Raw genomic sequence first — 17,168 nt, forward strand, 5'->3', positions numbered from 1 at the left:
CGTTGCCATGAGCTGTGGTATAGTCACGGCTTGGATCCCATATTGCTGTGGCTGTGGTGTGGGCCCACAACTACAGCTCTGCTTCAACCCCTAGCCTAGGAAACTCCTTATGCTGTGGTCTGGCCCTAAAAAGACCAAAAAAAAAAAAAAAAAAAAAAGCTGGATCCTCAGTAATTCTTTACCTATCTGAAAAACATTTCAGAAAAGGTCCATAGGCCCTGAGAATGAGGAAGGACCCTGGAACACACATAATCCAGGACTGTGGAGGGTATGGTTCAAGGTCACAGAGGTGACTCCAAAGTATGCTTAATGGAATAAGCAATATGCAAAATATTGATGGGATAGCTTTCTAAAGTTGTGATCCTCCTATAATTCTTAATAAAAATGCATTTTCCTCTGGGACTATATATTATTTGTAAAAAAAAAAAAAAAAAGGACATATATTCCCACAGAAATAATATAAAATCAACTATATGCCAATAACATTTATTTAAAAAACAATTAATGGACTTAGATTGGGAAAACAGCCCAAAAAGCTTAATTTATTTCAATAAAAAAGAAATGATATAAAAGTATAACATTAAAGTACCTGTATTTGTGATGACTCTGTCTAGGTCAGTTGCGTCTTCATAGATTACTTTTGGTGTAACTATGCCTGAAAAGATACATAAATGAACTTTCATGAGACGACATAACTGAACAGGATCACATATATCTACGCAATGCAAGTTCACCAAGCAAATACGACAACTGTGCCTGCCCTGTATGCCAACTACACAGCTCTCTCCTACTCCCTGAACACCATCAAATGGGAGTCCCACTGTTCTTGGCATATAATTATAACTGAGGGGTTGAATCTCAAAGGTCATTGATGATGATGTGGAGAGTCAGGCTCACGGAAGAACTAATAGGCAGCACGTTGCTGGTGGGATTACAAAGTGGTGCAGTCATTTTAGAAAACAGCTTGGCAGTTCCTCAAAAAGTTAAATTACCATATGACTCAGAAATTCCCACTGCTGGGTATCCGCCCAAGAGAAATGAGAACTTGTGTCCAAACAGACACCTGGACGCGAGCATGCAGAGCAGACTTATTCACAATCGATGGAAGCTGGAAATAACCCAAATGCCCATCAACAAATGAATGGATAGCACAGTGTGGTGTTTTCATATTATCTGGCCCTAAAAAGGAACGAGGTCCTAATCCATGCTATAGTGTGGATGAATCTCAAAAACATAATGTTGAGTCAAAGAAGCCAGTCACAGAAGGCCACATGATTCCATTTATATGAAGAGTCTAGAATAGGTAAACCCATAGGGTAGTTTCCAGGGATCAGGGTGAAGGGAGAAAGGAAAGAATTGTTTAATGGGTGTGGGGGCCCCTTCCAGGGTGATGAGAATGCTTTGGAACTAGATAGAGGCAATGGTTGCACCACGTTGTGCAGCTACTAAATGCCACTGAACTGTACACATTAAAAGGGTTAGTTTTCATTTTCTTTTTTCTTCCTACCCATGGCATATAGAGTTCCCAGGCCAGGGATTAAATTTGAGTCAAAGCTTCAACCTATGCCTCAGCTGAAGCAACAGAGGATCTTTAACCCACTGTGCAGGGCCAGGGATGGAATCAGTGCCTCCACAGAGACAAGACGGATCATTAAGCTACTGCCCCATAGGGGAAACTCCTAATATGGTTAATTTTTTTTTTTTTTGTCTTTTTTTTTAGGACCGCACCCATAGCATATGGAGGTTCCCAAGCTGGGGGTCGAATAAGAGTTGTAGCCGCTAGCCTACACCACAGCCACAGCAATGCCAGATCCGAGCCACATTTGTGACCTACACCACAGCTCAAGGCAACGACCTACACCCACTGAGCAAGGCCAGGGATTGAACCTACATCCTCATGGATGCTAGTCAGATTTGTCTCTGCTGAGCCACAACTGGAACTCCTCATTAATTTTTTTAATTAAAAAGTAAAATTTTAAAACGTTTAATTTTATGTTATGTGAATTTTACCTCAATTTTTTTTTTTTTTTTACTGGAAGTTCCCAGTCAAGGGGTCAAATTGGAGCTGCAGCTGCTGGCCTATGCCGCAGCTATAGCAATGTGGGATCCAAGCTGTGTGTGCAACCTACACCGAAGCTCACAGCAGCACTGGATCCTAAACCCAGTGAGCTAGGCTAGGGATCAAACCCACGTCCTCGTGGATATCAGTCGGGTTCGTTACTGCTGAGCCACAATGGAAACTCCTCAAATTTTTTTTAAAAAGAATAGATAATATGCTATCTTATGGAACTGAATTTTTTCCAAAGAAAACACCCTCCTCAATGGGCAGGTGAAATATTACCCTAAGTTGATGCAGTAGAAGTGATTTCCATGCCCATAAGATCAGAGTTGATCTCAACACTCAGGTCTGAGATCTTTTTTCAAACAAGTGGAACGTACCTCCCATTGCACCATTCTTTATCTTCACGTTGATGATACGATCTTGTTCTGGGAATATTTCCAGATTAGTCACGCACTGAACATCGAAATTCTGAAGGAATGCCACCGGGGCGTTCTGCATGCACTGCCCAGCTAAGGACACCTGAGGGCCAGGAGAAAGCCTGACAGATTTATGAGCTCCCTTCTAATCAGAAAGAAGATATCAGTGTCTCAGAAAAGCACTCTTTCTTCAGCCTGTTCCTACTGCGGGGTTAGCTTCTACCACGGCTCCCGCATTGACCAGTTGACCCACTTCAGTTAAACATCTAGTTAAGGAGTTCCCTGTGGCACAGCAGGTTAAGGATCCAGGGCTGTCACTGCAGCAGCTTGGGTCGCTGCTGCAGTGTGGGTTTGACCCCTGGCCGGGGAACTTCCACATGCTGCAGGAATAGTCAAAAAAAAAAAAAAAAAAAAAAAAGATGTAAGAAATATCTAGTTGACTTACTAATCAAAGCCTGGAAGCAACTGCTTGAGGAAGCACAGTAAGTATTGCTAAAGAAGATTCCCTGCCCTTCATTATTTACTTTGCAGAAACATGATTATATTCAACTTTGTTTATTCTCCCTCATTACAACCAGATTTTTGTTAAAAATCACAAAAAATGGATTCATATGGACAGTAAAGATAAATCGTTTAACCTCCAATGTTTTCTTCCCATAAATATGTTTTCCTCATAATTTTGAACTTAAAAAAATAAAGATTTCAGGAGTTCCCATCATGGCTCAGGGAAACGAATCTGACTAGTATCCATGAGGATGCGAGTTCGATCCTTGGCCTCGCTCAGTGGGTTAAGGATCTAGCATTGCTGTGAGCTGTGTAGGCTGCAGACACAGCTTGGATCTGGTGTTGCTGTGGCTCTGGTGTAGGCTGGCACCTGCAGCTCTGATTCATCCCCTAGCCTGGGAACATCCATATGCCACAGATGTGGCCCTAAAAAGCAAATAAAAAAATAAATAAACATTTCACTTAAAATTCTCTAGTCTTAAAATATTTTTCAAAATTCTGCAACATTATGTTAAATGTTTATAGCTTATTAGATATCGGTTAGTTAATAGAAGAGCAGAATGATAGTTATTTCCATGGAAACTGCTAGAAAGTCTTTTGGTTTTGTTTAGTACATTCACTCTGAGATTCAGCAGAGACAGATTAGTGACTAGCAAAAGAAAAAAAAATTTCAGAGACCATAAATAGTTGAGTGCCTGAAAAGTCCACAGGAGAAAAATAAGCAACTCAGGAAAAGAATTTTTTCAGACCAGTACGTATTAAATTAACAAAAGGATACGAAAAATAAGGAAAGGCTCTAGCATACCAAAGTTTAAATTATTACCTGAGGGACAGTAAAATATGCCTCATCTACAGTCATAACTGGATCTCCTTGTTTATAACCAAAGTCTGAAAAGTCTTTTAGGTCAGTATGCAAATACACTTCAAAGGAAGCGTGCTGTCCCGGGGAACTGTAAATCGATGAGAAAGACCATCACTAATACTTTCTGCTATTCTGTGCTAAAAACAATTCTTCTTTTACATTTTTTAATGTTTTAAATTGTAAAAATAATATTTGTACTAAATGCCCCAAACTGTATGCTTTAAAGTGGTTAATGGTTAATTTCATGTTACAAGGATTTTACTTCAATAATAATGATACAGCTGTAAAATTTCAACAAGACAGAAACATAAAAGACAGAAACTCAGAGTCCCCCAGGAGTTCACCATTCTTTCCCCCAACCCAGATAACCACTACTGTTTGTGCAGTCCACTTCTTTTCTATGAGGCCCAATTCTTTCCAGTACTTAACACAAAATAAACTTACTAACTGAAATCTAGAACAGACTCAAGAACTGAGCAATTTAAGCAAGGAGCCTCCAGTGAGGTCCCAAGAAAGACATGGGCCAAGTTCAAGGGCCATCTCAGCGTGTGGCCCCCTCCCACAAAAGCCAGGACACGTACACTGAACCGTGGTAGAAGTACCCCAAGAAGGGTGAGTTGGCGAGTTGCACACACAGAAACGGAAACCAGTCGGGGCCTCCATGCACCTTCTGAACAGAGCAGAGCTGATCAAAGGGAGGATTCACGTCTCCTCCAAAGATGCCGGGGAAACAGGACTCCCTGAATAGTGCTGTTAAATCTGATGAGCATTCCTGGAAAGAAGAGGCAAAGGAGCAGTGAGAAGACGAAGCTTCCCCTGGGTCAGCCCTTAGGATCTCCTGGCCAGAGTGATGAACATGCTGTCGGACACCACTGAGCAAGAAGGAAATTAACTCAGCCTTTATCTGGGTGCAGAGTGCTTGGTGCTCACAGACAGTAAAACTGTGCTAGAAATTTCTTTAGTTAATTCCCTCTGAGCCTCCAAGCAGGGAACTTCAAACCTTCAATGGAACCACATCATAACTGGGGACATAAGATTTGTCCACAAAAAAACCAAGATGAGAAAAAAAAAAAGGTAATACAGAATAGACCCCAAATGGAAGATTTTTCAATTGTCATCACCATGCAAATCCCTAGCACAGAGAAACCCAAGGACATTTAGAGTTAGGGCAGACGGTCCATATTCCATAAGGATCCTTGAAGCCCTCACTCTTGTTATATTATGACCCAATTAACGCCATCAGGAAGTCACACTCTCATTCATTCATCTGTGTTCTTATTTTACAAAGGACTGAGAAACTAAAAGTTAAAATTTCCTAAATTGCTTGTTTACTGAAGGTAGAAAAATATATGCTCTATTGTTTTATATTTTTTATTTCTTTTCTTTTTATGGCTGAACCTGCACCATGTGTTAGTTCCCAGGGTAAGGGTTGAATCGGAGCTACAGCTGAGGCCTAAGCCACAGCCACAACAATGCTGGATCCGAGCTGTATCTGTGACTTACACCATAGCTTGTGGCAACACAGGCTCCTTAACCTGTGTTGAGCAAGGCCAGGGATTGAACCTGCATCCTCGTGGACAATATGTCAGGTTCTTAACCCACTGAGCCATAATAGGAACTCCTGATCTATTGTTTTATTTTTTCCACATTTTTTGTTTTATCAAAATATAGTTGATTTACAAGGTTGTGGTAATTTCTTCTGTACAACAAAGTGATTCATGTATGCATAAACACATGTCCATTCGCTTTCAGATTCTTTTTCCATGGATTATCACAGAATATTGGGTAGAGTTCTCAATGCTATACAGCAAGTCCCCATTGGCCAATCATTCCACATACCCTAGCGAGCATATGCCAATCCCAAATCCCAGTCCATCCCTGCCACTGATCTATTGCAGTTTGGGGTTTTTTGTTTGTTTGTTTTGCTTTGTCTTTTTCTTTTTAGGGCTGTAGCTGTGGCACATGGAGGTTCCCAGGCTAGGGGTCAAATAGGAGCTGCAGCTGCTGGCCTACCACACAGCCACAGCAACGCCCGATCCTTAGCTCACTGGGTAAGGCCAGGATCGAACATGCATTCTCATGGATACTAGTCTGGTTTGTTACTGCTGAGCCACAACAGGAACTCCCTTTACTGTTTTAAACAAGGGCCATTTGAATTAAAAACTGATTATGTGTGAAGTGGTTAAACTGCGGCTCTCTGAAGATGTCACTGACCCAGAATCCTAAATAATGCCAGTGGTCCGTGCTACATGTATCTCTACACTACAAATAGCAAACACAAGGAGGTTAGAAACAGGGCCCAGTGATATAATCTGGAAGAAAGAGGGAGATAATACCACTTGACATTTCTGTTGTACCTAAACAGATTATGATGTGCTATATTTTAAAAATTAAACATAATTCTAATTATAAATACAACTGCTAGTATGAGATTCCAATATAAATTAAGACCCTAACTTTTCCTTTTCTGTTTTGTAAAACCAACCATTGTATAGCTGCACTTCCACAAGTGGAGGTGACTGGGATCCTATACCTGTGCCTCTTTTGTTTCTCTTATTCACCTTCAATCTAAAATAAGGATCAAAGGAGTTCCCTTCATGGCTCAGCAGTTAACAAACCTGACTAGGATCCCTGAGGATGCGTGTTGGATCCCTGGCCTCGCTCAGTGGGTTAAGGATCCAGCATTGCCTTGAGCTGTGGCATAGGTCACAGACTGGGCTCGGATCCCATGTAGCCAGCAGCTACAGCTCCAATTCAACTCCTAGCCTGGGAACCTCCATATGCCTCAGGTGTAGCCCTAAAATAGCAAAAAATTAATTAATTAATTTAATTAAATTAAGATTAAAAATATGTATTTGACCTGGGATTAGGCAACGGTTTCTTAGATTTGACACCAAAAACACAAGCAACAAAAGAAAAATTGAACTTCATCACATTAAAAAACTTCAAGGCTTCAAAGGACACTAACAAGAAACTGGACAGTGCTTCTTAGCTGGAGAAGCTTTTGCAAATCATATCTCTGATAAGAGATTAGTATCCAGAACATATAATGAACTCTTATACTTTACAACAAAAAGACAACCCAACTGAAAAATGGAAAGGATCTAAATGAACATTATTTCAAAGGAGATATACAGTCAATAAGCCCATGAAAAGATATCCAATATCATTTGCCACTAGAGAAATACAAATCAAAATCACAATGAAATACCACTTCACACCTGAAACATATATTTTTAAATCAACAATACTACAGTAAAAAATAAATAAAATTTGGAGTTCCCATTGTGGCTCAGTGGTAACAAATCCGACTAGTATCCATGAGGATGTGGGTTCAATCCCTGGCCTTGCTCAGTGGGTTAAGGATCCGGTGTTGTCATAAGCTGTGGTACAGGTCGCCAACATGGCTCAGATCTGGCATTGCTGTGGCTGTGGTATAGGCTGGCAGCTATAGCTCCAATTCAACCCCTAACCTAGGAACTTCCATGTGCCATGGGTGTAGCCCTACAAAGCAAAAATAAATAAAATTTAAAACTTAATTTCAAGTGAAAAGTTAAAAAAAAGAAAAAGTGGCCTGGGGATGGTGGACAGAAATGGGAGTTACTGCAAATGGACACAAGCTTTCTTTTTGAGGGTGGGAAAACATTCTAAAATTAGATTGTCATGATGAATGGATAAAGATATGCTACATATATGCAATGGAATACTACTCAGCCAAAAAAAGGAAATAATGCCATTTGCAGCAACATGGATGCAACTAGAGATTCTCAGACTAAGTGAAGTAATTCATAAAGAGAAAGACAAATACCATATGCTATCATTTACATGTGGAATCTAAAATATAACACAAATAAACCTATCTACAAAACAGAAACAGACTAACAGACATAGAGAACAGACTTGTGGTTGCCAAGGGAGAGGGAGGAGGGGGTGGGATGGACTGGGAGGCTGGGGTTAGCAGATGAAAACTATTACATTTAGAATGGGCAGACAATGAGTTCCTACTGTTTAGCACAGGGAATTATATTCAATACTCTGTGATAAACTACAGAAAAGAATATATATTAAGAGTGTGTATATATACATATACATATATGTATAACTGAATCACTTTGCTGTATAGAAGAAATTAACACAACATAATAAATCAACTATATTTCAGTTAAAAAATAAAATAAATTAAATTAAATTAGATTGGGAGTTCCCTGGTGGCTCAGCAGGTTAAGGATCCAACATTGTCACTGTTGTGGTTCAGGTCACTGCTGTGGCTTGGGTTCAGTCTCTGGCCTGGGAATTTCTGCATGCCTCAGGTGTGGCCCAAAAAAGAACATTAATTAATTAATTTAATTAGATTATTGAGGTAGTTGTATGACTATAAATTTACTAAAAAAATTTTTTTTAAATGTATCTTCTTTTTTTTATATTTTCTTTTTTTTTTCTTTTTAGGGCCCCACCCATGGCATATGGAAGTTCCAAGGCTAAAGGTTGAATCGGAGTCTCAGCTGCCAGCCTATACCACAGCTACAGCAAGATGGGATCCAAGCCACATACATCACAGCTCACAGCAATGCTGGATCCTTAACCCACTGAGTGGGGGATGGAAACCCCATCTTCATGGATACTAGTCAGGTTTGTTACCACTGAGCCACAACAGGAACTCCCCCTTTTTATATTTTCTTAAAGGCTTCTAATCAAGACATTAAAACTATCTTCCCAGCATTATCACAATCAGGACTTTATCCAAAGATATCCTTTATGTTTTTCATCTATAAACTAGGCTAAAAATGCTAGATAAGGAAAATCTCAATTTGAAAACCATCTGCACCACAAAATATAATCTCAGTTTTGAAAGATCATCCATTCCAAAGCTGCTGATGGGGAACTACTGGTCTTCTTCACATGCAATCAGGTCCCATAGCTTTTGTGCCCAATAATCAGGAAGAGCGTACCTGGTCACAGCAGCAGCGAACATCACAGGCCCCGGCTGTTAAATTGCAAGGACAGGGACCAAGGGGCTGGTACACCTGATTAGGAATGACAGTCACGTTCTCTGAAAAGTACCAACAACAGAAAAGCTCAGCTGCGAAACACTCTGACAAAGCACTACCACATTTTTGACAGTCAAAAGAGAGCTGAATCATCATTTTACAAATCACCATTTCCAATATTCCACATTAGGGAATCCTGAAAGGAGCTATGCAGAAAGCATAATCGAGGCCTGTATCTGCTCCCCAGACAAAAACCCGAAAAGAAGAAAGTAAGATAGTCACACAAGCCAAAAAAGTCACAGTTGACCTTGAATATAATCAAGTGACTGACATTCACAAGTTAAGATAAATCTGATGCTCCAATTTTATTTCCCAGTACACCGAACAACACTTTTCACCACACAAACTGATTTTGAGCATTTACTCCTTCACATTCATTACCGCTTTAAGCAGACAGGACTGACGCCATGGTGACAGTTTATCAGTCACCTGATTTGGAAGCCATCTCACCCCGAGATGACATTTAATTAGGCGACAGACTCAACCTCAAGTCCCCCCACACTGCAAATCCAAATCTTCACATTCTGATGCTGGTTCAAGTGTGGGGGAAATTAATAATTTGTACACTGATTGGAAAAGGAATATGTTGTATTACATTTCAGAATCCAGAGACTAATAGTTGGAAAACTAAGCAGAGATTATTTGTTTAAACTCTATGTAAGAGCTAACGTCAACAACAGGACAGCTGAGGCGTCTAAAGAACAACTATTCTATGCCACAATATAGTAGAACCCTAGTATGTCAAGGCTCTCAGGAATATATCAGGAATGAGAAAGTCCAAGTAATAGACCATGTTACGAGGACAACAGTCTGACCTTCAGTATAAGCAGGCCGTGAGACAGAAGCAAGGTATTTTAGAATAGGGTTTTACTATGTGATATATAGATAGATGTCTGTAGGTCTATCTATATGTCTCCGACATTGCTTGCTAGCTTCCATGTTAATATGTGTACCACGTACCTCCTGACTCTCCTTCCATGCTTTTTCTTGTTCTGATCTCTGCCTGACTGGGTGCAAAAATTTTCATTCCTTCATGGGGTCAAAATGGACATCTCATAATTACCAATATAGAAAAGCTCTAATTTTTCTAAGTTTGGCTATTTTTACAAAGACATTCCAAGATACTACCTAAATATAGTCATGCATATTCTTTCAAAGTCACTGCTTTGAACAGCAATAGCCACCATTAACCCCTCCTTGTCATTTTTTTTAAAGCATCCACTGAATATTATTTTTTAGTTTGTTTTGAATTTTAAGCATTCGTAATGCTTTCTCTTCTAAGAACAAAACTTCAAGAGTTCCCGCTGTGGCGCAATGGGACCCAGCAGCATCTTGAGAGTGCTGGGATGTGGGTTCAATCCCTGGCCTGGCACAGTGGATTAAGGATCCAGGATTGCTGCAGCTGCCGTTTAGGTTGCAACTGCAGTTCGGACCTGATCCCAGGCCCAGAAACTTCATATGCTGTGAGACAGTGCCCCCCAAAAAAGTGAAAAATAAAAAATAAAAACAAAACTCTAAACCTTTAAATTGGCAAGAGTTCACATGATTCCAAAAAATTAAAAGGATATAAAAAAGAGGCGCACTCTCAGCCCTTCCCTATTCCCACATCACACCACCCCATCCCCGCTGATCACTGTTACCTTCTCAGAGAGCCCTCCAGAATTTCTTTGTACAAAAATAAATATATTCTTATTCCATGCTATATGCACCCATCTGCACCTGCTTTTTGCACTATGCAATGTATCTTGGAGGTCTTTCCATGCAAATACACTAAGGGCAGAGAAGCCTACTGAATGGCTCTATCATAACACATCTAACCCTCCTCATCTTCTAAAACCACAAGGACCACAGTTAGGAGATGTGATGTGGAAAGTGGCAATGTGGGAATCTCAAAGTGACAGATCTTTTCTATTAAAGAGCAATGCTCCATGAGAGTTCCCTGATGGCCTAGTAGGTTAAGGATCCAGTATTGTCACTGCTGTGGTGCAGGTTCAATCCCTGGCCCAGGAAGTTCTGGATGCCATAGGAGAGGCCAAAAAAAAAAGAAAAAAAAGAAAAAGCAACACTTCTCCCGTCCTCCCAGGTGACTGTAAAGGCAAGAGATGCTACACTTTGTTACAAGGGACAGGGAACATGGTGGGAGGTAGCACCTATGGACAAGGACCCCTCCACCTCACATCTCTTGTTCTTAGGACACTGCCATGATGTGAAAGAGAGAATAACACAGAACCATTTCCTCACATCCAAAGATGCATGGGCACAACGCACAACTGTATCTACTGTAGCACTAGTTATAGTATCAAAAACTGCAAAACTGGAGTTCCCGTCATGGCTCAGTGGTTAGCAAATCCGACTAGGAACCATGAGGTTGTGGGTTCGATCCCTGGCCTCGCTCAGTGGGTTAAGGATCCGGCATTGCCATGAGCTATGGTGTAGTCTGCAGATGCGGCTCGGATCCAGCGTTGCTGTGGCTGTGGTGTAGGCCGGCGGCTACAGCTCTGATTCCACCCCTAGCCTGGGAACCTCCATATGCTGCAGGAGTGGCCCAAGAAATGGCAAAAAAGACGAAAAAAAACCCAAAAACCTGCGAAACTAAGAGTATAGTTAAATAAACAATGATGTAGCCACACAATGGACTACTATGCAGCTATTAAAAAGAATCTAAGAACTAGATGACATTTAAAAGAATATAAAAACAATGAGGTAAACCTATATGTACTTGTATGAAACAATTTCTAAGTTATACTATTTCTTTAAAGGTACAGAACAGCAAATTGTGCATTATTACTGTGTTTGTTCTTTAAGAAGGGAATGTGTGTTTTCTATAGGCAAAATTTAGCCTGCTGCCTTGGGAAAAGGGAGCTGGATATCAAAAGAGTTCACTGAGGAGTTCCTGTCACGGCTCAGTGGTTAACAAATCCGAGTAGGAACCATGAGGTTTCAGGTTCCATCCCTGGAATCGCTTAGTGGGTTAAGGATCTGACGTTGCCGTGAGCTGTGGTGTAGGTCGCAGACACGGCTCGGATCTGGTATTGCTGTGGCTGTGGTGTAGGCCAGCAGCTACAGCTCTGATTCCACCCCTAGCCTGGGAACCTCTATATGCTGTGGGTGCGGCCCTAAAAAGCAAAAAAAAAAAAAAAAAGAGTTCATTGAAAATCTGCTGGTTTTCTGTAAACTCATTCATGAGTCTTTCCCTTCCTTTTGAGATTTAGTCACAGGAATCAATAAAAGGAAACAAACTTGACTTTCTCTCAAAAAGGATTTAAGGTGGCTTACAAAGATATAAACAACAGATCAAGATACAATGAATCTTAAAGTAAAATAATTCAAAGTGGAAACTTTTAAAATTAAACAAAAGGAAAATAAGCATAGGAAAGCAAGACAGATTCATGAGTAAAGCACACAAATTACATGGCGTATACTTACAATCGGATAATGTTTGCAGTAAAGGTTTTGATAGTCAGAGATTTTACTTGCCTGATGCATTATGGGCCAGAGAGGAGTTGGCATAAATTTCTGCTTGAATGAGTAGATGTGCTAAACAGGACGAATTACGTGAGGCTGAAACCAGAAGAGTCTGGACAATGCACGGGGACTCTGAGAAAGAAGCTGTCTCATTAGAGGAACAGGACTGCAGATCTCTCTTCAACCTCACTGTCACTTCCAATGAATTCTGAAAGGAAAATATTGCTGTATTTTTTATAGTGACTCAAAACAGCATCTATAATTATAAGGGCACACAATGGAAACTGCGATCAGCCTCGGTTCATTTTACAAAAGGAAAACTGTACACAAGGATGACGTCATTCTGTTCAATTCTACCACGTAAACCTATGGCAATATCAAGCCCTGATTCCTAATCCTCAACTTAACATAAAAGTAAGCAATTTTCAGGTATTCAGAGAAAGCTGAACACAAGTGTGATAAGTTAACTCAGTTTGTCTAGCACCTATAAAGGTACTAGACGCTACCAGCAGAAGATGTAATACAAAAAATGTCCGTGAAAACAGACCTGGTTCCTGGGGTGCAAAGTCTGCCTTTCTCAGCCTTTATCCCTGAAGTTGATACTTTACACACACTGGGCACTGAATAAAACATTCATTAAATGTAAAATATTTGATATCTCTAGGCTCAAGTGTCCTTACACATAAGCTCAGATTTAGGTGAGATCAATGGTGTATGAAGCTCTTTTGGGTCACAGATCCATTTGATAATCTCATGGAAGCTGGCAACCCTTATCAGAAAAAAATGTGCATGCAAGTGTGCACACACACACAATTTTAAACACAATTTCAGAGTGTTCACAGACTTCCTCTTTTGTGTGTGTGTGTGTGTGTGTGTGTGTGTCACCCCAGAAGCATATGGATTTCCAAGTCAGGTATCAGATCCAAGCTGCGGCAGATCCTTAATCCACTGTGCTGGGTCAAGGATGGACCCTGCATTCCTGTGCTTCAGAGACACTGCCAATCCCCCTGCATCACAGCAGGAACTCCTCACAGACTTTTTGAAACTAACTCAAAAACTCCTAAGAACCTCTGGGCTGGATAGGTGTCTAGGTGATCTGATAGCCCACAGTTTCATGGTAGTTCCAAGCACTGAGAAAGATCCATCTTGTCCAACCAAGAAAGCCATGCAGGAACTCTAATTATGGGCCTCTGCAGATGCTACTGAAAAGGCTTTTACCTCTGGTCTTACCATACTGGGGGTGACAGTCAAACTCCAGTTTCCAGTCTCATTGCTTAGCATTCGACAATCGGGAACTGGGAATAATCCTACGGGAGAGAAGATTAGAAAGCAAGGCAGTATTGTCCGGCAACTAAGGGGGTGCACTCCTGAATCAGGCTTCTAGGATGGAAGCTGTGTGGCTTTGGACAAGCAACAAACTCTCTGAACTTCAGTTTCTTCACGTGTTAAATGGGATTAAAAGATACTACTGTTCATATGAGAAAAATGAAGTAATGCATTTAAGACCTGGAGATAGCACAATGAATGCTAACTAGTATGATTTCAAGTTTTCGTTTACTGAATCTGTCTTTTGGTCCTCTGGTCCACAGCAGCCGCTCATCCCAACTTTTCAGCGGTCAGAGAGGCCAGGAACCCTGAGGACTAAGCTTCTTGGGCGGCCTGGCCCTGGTCCCAATCTCCTCCCTCCCTACAGGAAGGGCCGGACTCTTTACCCATCTCGTCCTGCAGCAGAGTCAGTGACACGGTCACATCCTCGGTGCCTCCGACCAGGGACGCGCTGACCGCAGGGCCAGACATGCGGATGACAGGAGGGATGAAAACTAGGTGGAGAGAAAGGGACAGGGAAGAGTTAATAGTTGCAGAGTCGAAAGGGACAGGGAAGAGTTAATAGTTGCAGAGTCGCTGCCTACGCTGAGTGGTGACTTTCTTAGGCAGTGTTTTCCAGAGCTCCGGGAGGAGACCCAAATCAGGCCTCAAAACCCTCGTCCTCACCCTCAGCCCCAGTCCCGCTGGCCCCCTACGCAGCCTTACGCACCCAGGTCCCCCCAGAGCGGACTGAAGACTCCCTGCAGAAGGAGAAACCCCAAGAGCAGAGAGACTGGCGGCGGCAAGCGCATGCCTGGGATCTCCCGTGGCCGGCAACACAGGACCGCGCCGGCCTTAGAAGCCTGGAAACTCTGGAACGCCATAACTCCGCCCTGACTGCCTCGCTACCACCATCTTGTCAAGCGCGCCCGGAGCTATGGCAACCACCAATTGGCCTCCGGCCTGACGGAGCGGAGCTTCGTGATTGGAATAGCCGTAGGGAAAGCCCGCCCCCAAATCCGGCCGCAGCGTCCCGGGCCCACCCACAGGCCTTACGTCCTCCCGGCTTGAGGACGTAAAGGATCCACGGAAAGGATCACAGAACCGTAGCCGTGCGCCTCCAATTTGAAACCGGGAATTCCCCCACCCAGAGCTAATTCAGTAATACTGCAAGAGCTACCCTACAGGTATTGGATGCTAAACAAGAACCTTAATAAGCTTGATTTTTAAAAATTTTTTTTTTATTTTCCCACTGTACAGCAAGGGGGTCAGGTTATCCTTACTTGTATACATTACAATTACAGTTTTTCCCCCACCCTTTCTTCTGTTGCGACATGAGTATCTAGACATAGTTCTCAATGCTATTCAGCAGAATCTCCTTGTAAATCTATTCTAAGTTGTGTCTGATAAGCCCAAGCTCCCGATCCCTCCCACTCCCTCCCCCTCCCATCAGGCAACCACAAGTCTCTTCTCCAAGTCCATGATTTTCTTTTCTGAGATGTTCATTTGTGCTGGATATTAGATTCCAGTTATAAGTGATATCATATGGTATTTGTCTTTGTCTTTCTGGCTCATTTCACTCAGGATGAGATTCTCTAGTTCCATCCATGTTGCTGCAAATGGCATTATGTCATCCTTTTTTATGGCTGAGTAGTATTCCATTGTGTATATATACCACATCTTCCGAATCCAATCCTCTGTCGATGGACATTTGGGTTGTTTCCATGTCTTGGCTATTGTGAATAGTGCTGCAATGAACATGCGGGTGCATGTGTCTCTTTTAAGTAGAGTTTTGTCCGGATAGATGCCCAAGAGTGGGATTGCAGGGTCATATGGAAGTTCTATGTATAGATTTCTAAGTTATCTCCAAACTGTTCTCCATAGTGGCTGTACCAGTTTACATTCCCACCAGCAGTGCAGGAGGGTTCCCTTTTCTCCACAGTCCCTCCAGCACTTGTTATTTGTGGATTTATTAATGATGGCCATTCTGACTGGTGTGAGGTGGTATCTCATGGTAGTTTTGATTTGCATTTCTCTTATAATCAGCGATGTTGAGCATTTTTTCATGTGTTTGTTGGCCATCTGTATATCTTCTTTGGAGAAATGTCTCTTCAGGTCTTTTGCCCATTTTTCCATTGATTGATTGTTTTTTTTTGCTGTTGAGTTGTATAAGTTGCTTATATATTCTAGAGATTAAGCCCTTGTCAGTTGCATCATTTGAAACTATTTTCTCCCATTCTGTAAGTTGTCTTTTTGTTTTCTTTTTGGTTTCCTTTGCTGTGCAAAAGCTTTTCAGTTTGATGAGGTCCCATGGGTTTATTTTTGCTCTAATTTCTATTGCTTTGGGAGACTGACCTGAGAAAATATTCATGATGTTGATGTCAGAGAGTGTTTTGCCTATGTTTTCTTCTAGGAGTTTGATGGTGTCCTGTCGTATATGTAAGCCTTTCAGCCATTTGGAGTTTATTTTTGTGCATGGTGTGAGGGTGTGTTCTAGTTTCATTGCTTTGCATAATAAGCTTGATTTTTATGGAGTTTTTAGGTGGAGGAACAAAAAGCTGGCCTGCAGTGCTATAATTCTATAATTATAGAATTGTTTCTATTTACTGATTTATTTTTGGTCTTTTTAGGGCCACATCCATGGCACATGGAAGTGCCCCAGCTAGGGGTCCAATCAGAGCTGCAGCTACCGGCCTACGCCCCAGCAACCTGGGATCCAGCTGCCTCTGCCACCTACACCACAGCTCTCAGCAAGAGGGATCCTTAACCCATTGATCCCCCGTCAGTAGAGCTGGTTACCGCTGAGCCACAATGGAAACTTACTATTTATCTATTTATTTACTTATTTTTATGGCTACATCCATGTAAGGTTCCTGTGCTAGGGATGGCGTCTGAGGCCGCTACCAGATCCTTTAACCCACTGCACCAGGCAGGGGATAGAACCGGTTTCTCAGAAGTCACTCAAGCCTTTGCAATGGGATTTTTTTTTTTTTTTTTTTTTTTTTTTGTCTTTTTAGGGCCACACCTGTGGCACATGGAGGTTCCCAGGGTAGAGGTAGACTCGGAACTGTTGCTGCCGGCCTACGCCACAGCTCAGGGCAATGCCAGATTCTTAACCAACCGAGCGAGGCCAGGGATCAAACCTGCAACTTCAGATTCATTAACCACTGAGCCAAGACGGGAACTCCTGCAGTGGGATTCTTAACCCACTGTGCCACAGCAAGAAGTAGGATCTGGAAATCTCATGCTCTCTTTGAGGAACTACTGATACTTTTACAAATCATGTTTGGATTATTTGAAATAAACAAAATAATCAATTTTTTTTTTTAAAACAGAGCATTAATCCTTTTGCAGATAAAGCCTAAGCGACTGCCTTTAGAATAGCAGGCTAGATAGTTAACAACTATTTCATTATTTACCCTGTAAGAGAATTTCATGGCTTTAAAACTATTACAAGATTAAAAAAGTATCCCATTTTTCTGACACCAAAGTATAAATACACCTTA

At 41.6% G+C, this 17,168-nt stretch overlaps 1 protein-coding gene across 8 annotated transcripts in view; it reads right to left on the minus strand.

The window, feature by feature from the left end:
* TCTN2 (tectonic family member 2) overlaps positions 1 to 14,932 on the minus strand; it is a 31,216-nt gene extending 16,284 nt beyond the window's left edge. The window contains exons 1-9 of one of the 8 annotated variants that reach the window (XM_021072256.1): positions 14,393 to 14,932; positions 14,070 to 14,177; positions 13,576 to 13,664; positions 12,370 to 12,565; positions 8,794 to 8,894; positions 4,426 to 4,616; positions 3,806 to 3,932; positions 2,440 to 2,581; positions 590 to 655 (exon numbers count right to left, since the gene is read on the minus strand). In XM_021072256.1, coding sequence (XP_020927915.1) covers positions 590 to 655; positions 2,440 to 2,581; positions 3,806 to 3,932; positions 4,426 to 4,616; positions 8,794 to 8,894; positions 12,370 to 12,565; positions 13,576 to 13,664; positions 14,070 to 14,177; positions 14,393 to 14,546 — 1,174 coding nt within the window. In that variant the 5' untranslated portion in view covers positions 14,547 to 14,932. The remainder of the gene's footprint in view (positions 1 to 589; positions 656 to 2,439; positions 2,582 to 3,805; positions 3,933 to 4,425; positions 4,617 to 8,793; positions 8,895 to 12,369; positions 12,566 to 13,575; positions 13,665 to 14,069; positions 14,178 to 14,392) is intronic. The other 7 variants (XM_013982781.2, XM_021072255.1, XM_013982779.2 and 4 more) reach the window with 7 other exon arrangements.

Source organism: Sus scrofa, chromosome 14 (genome assembly GCF_000003025.6).
Source record: "Sus scrofa isolate TJ Tabasco breed Duroc chromosome 14, Sscrofa11.1, whole genome shotgun sequence".
Taxonomy (NCBI): Eukaryota; Metazoa; Chordata; class Mammalia; order Artiodactyla; family Suidae; genus Sus; species Sus scrofa.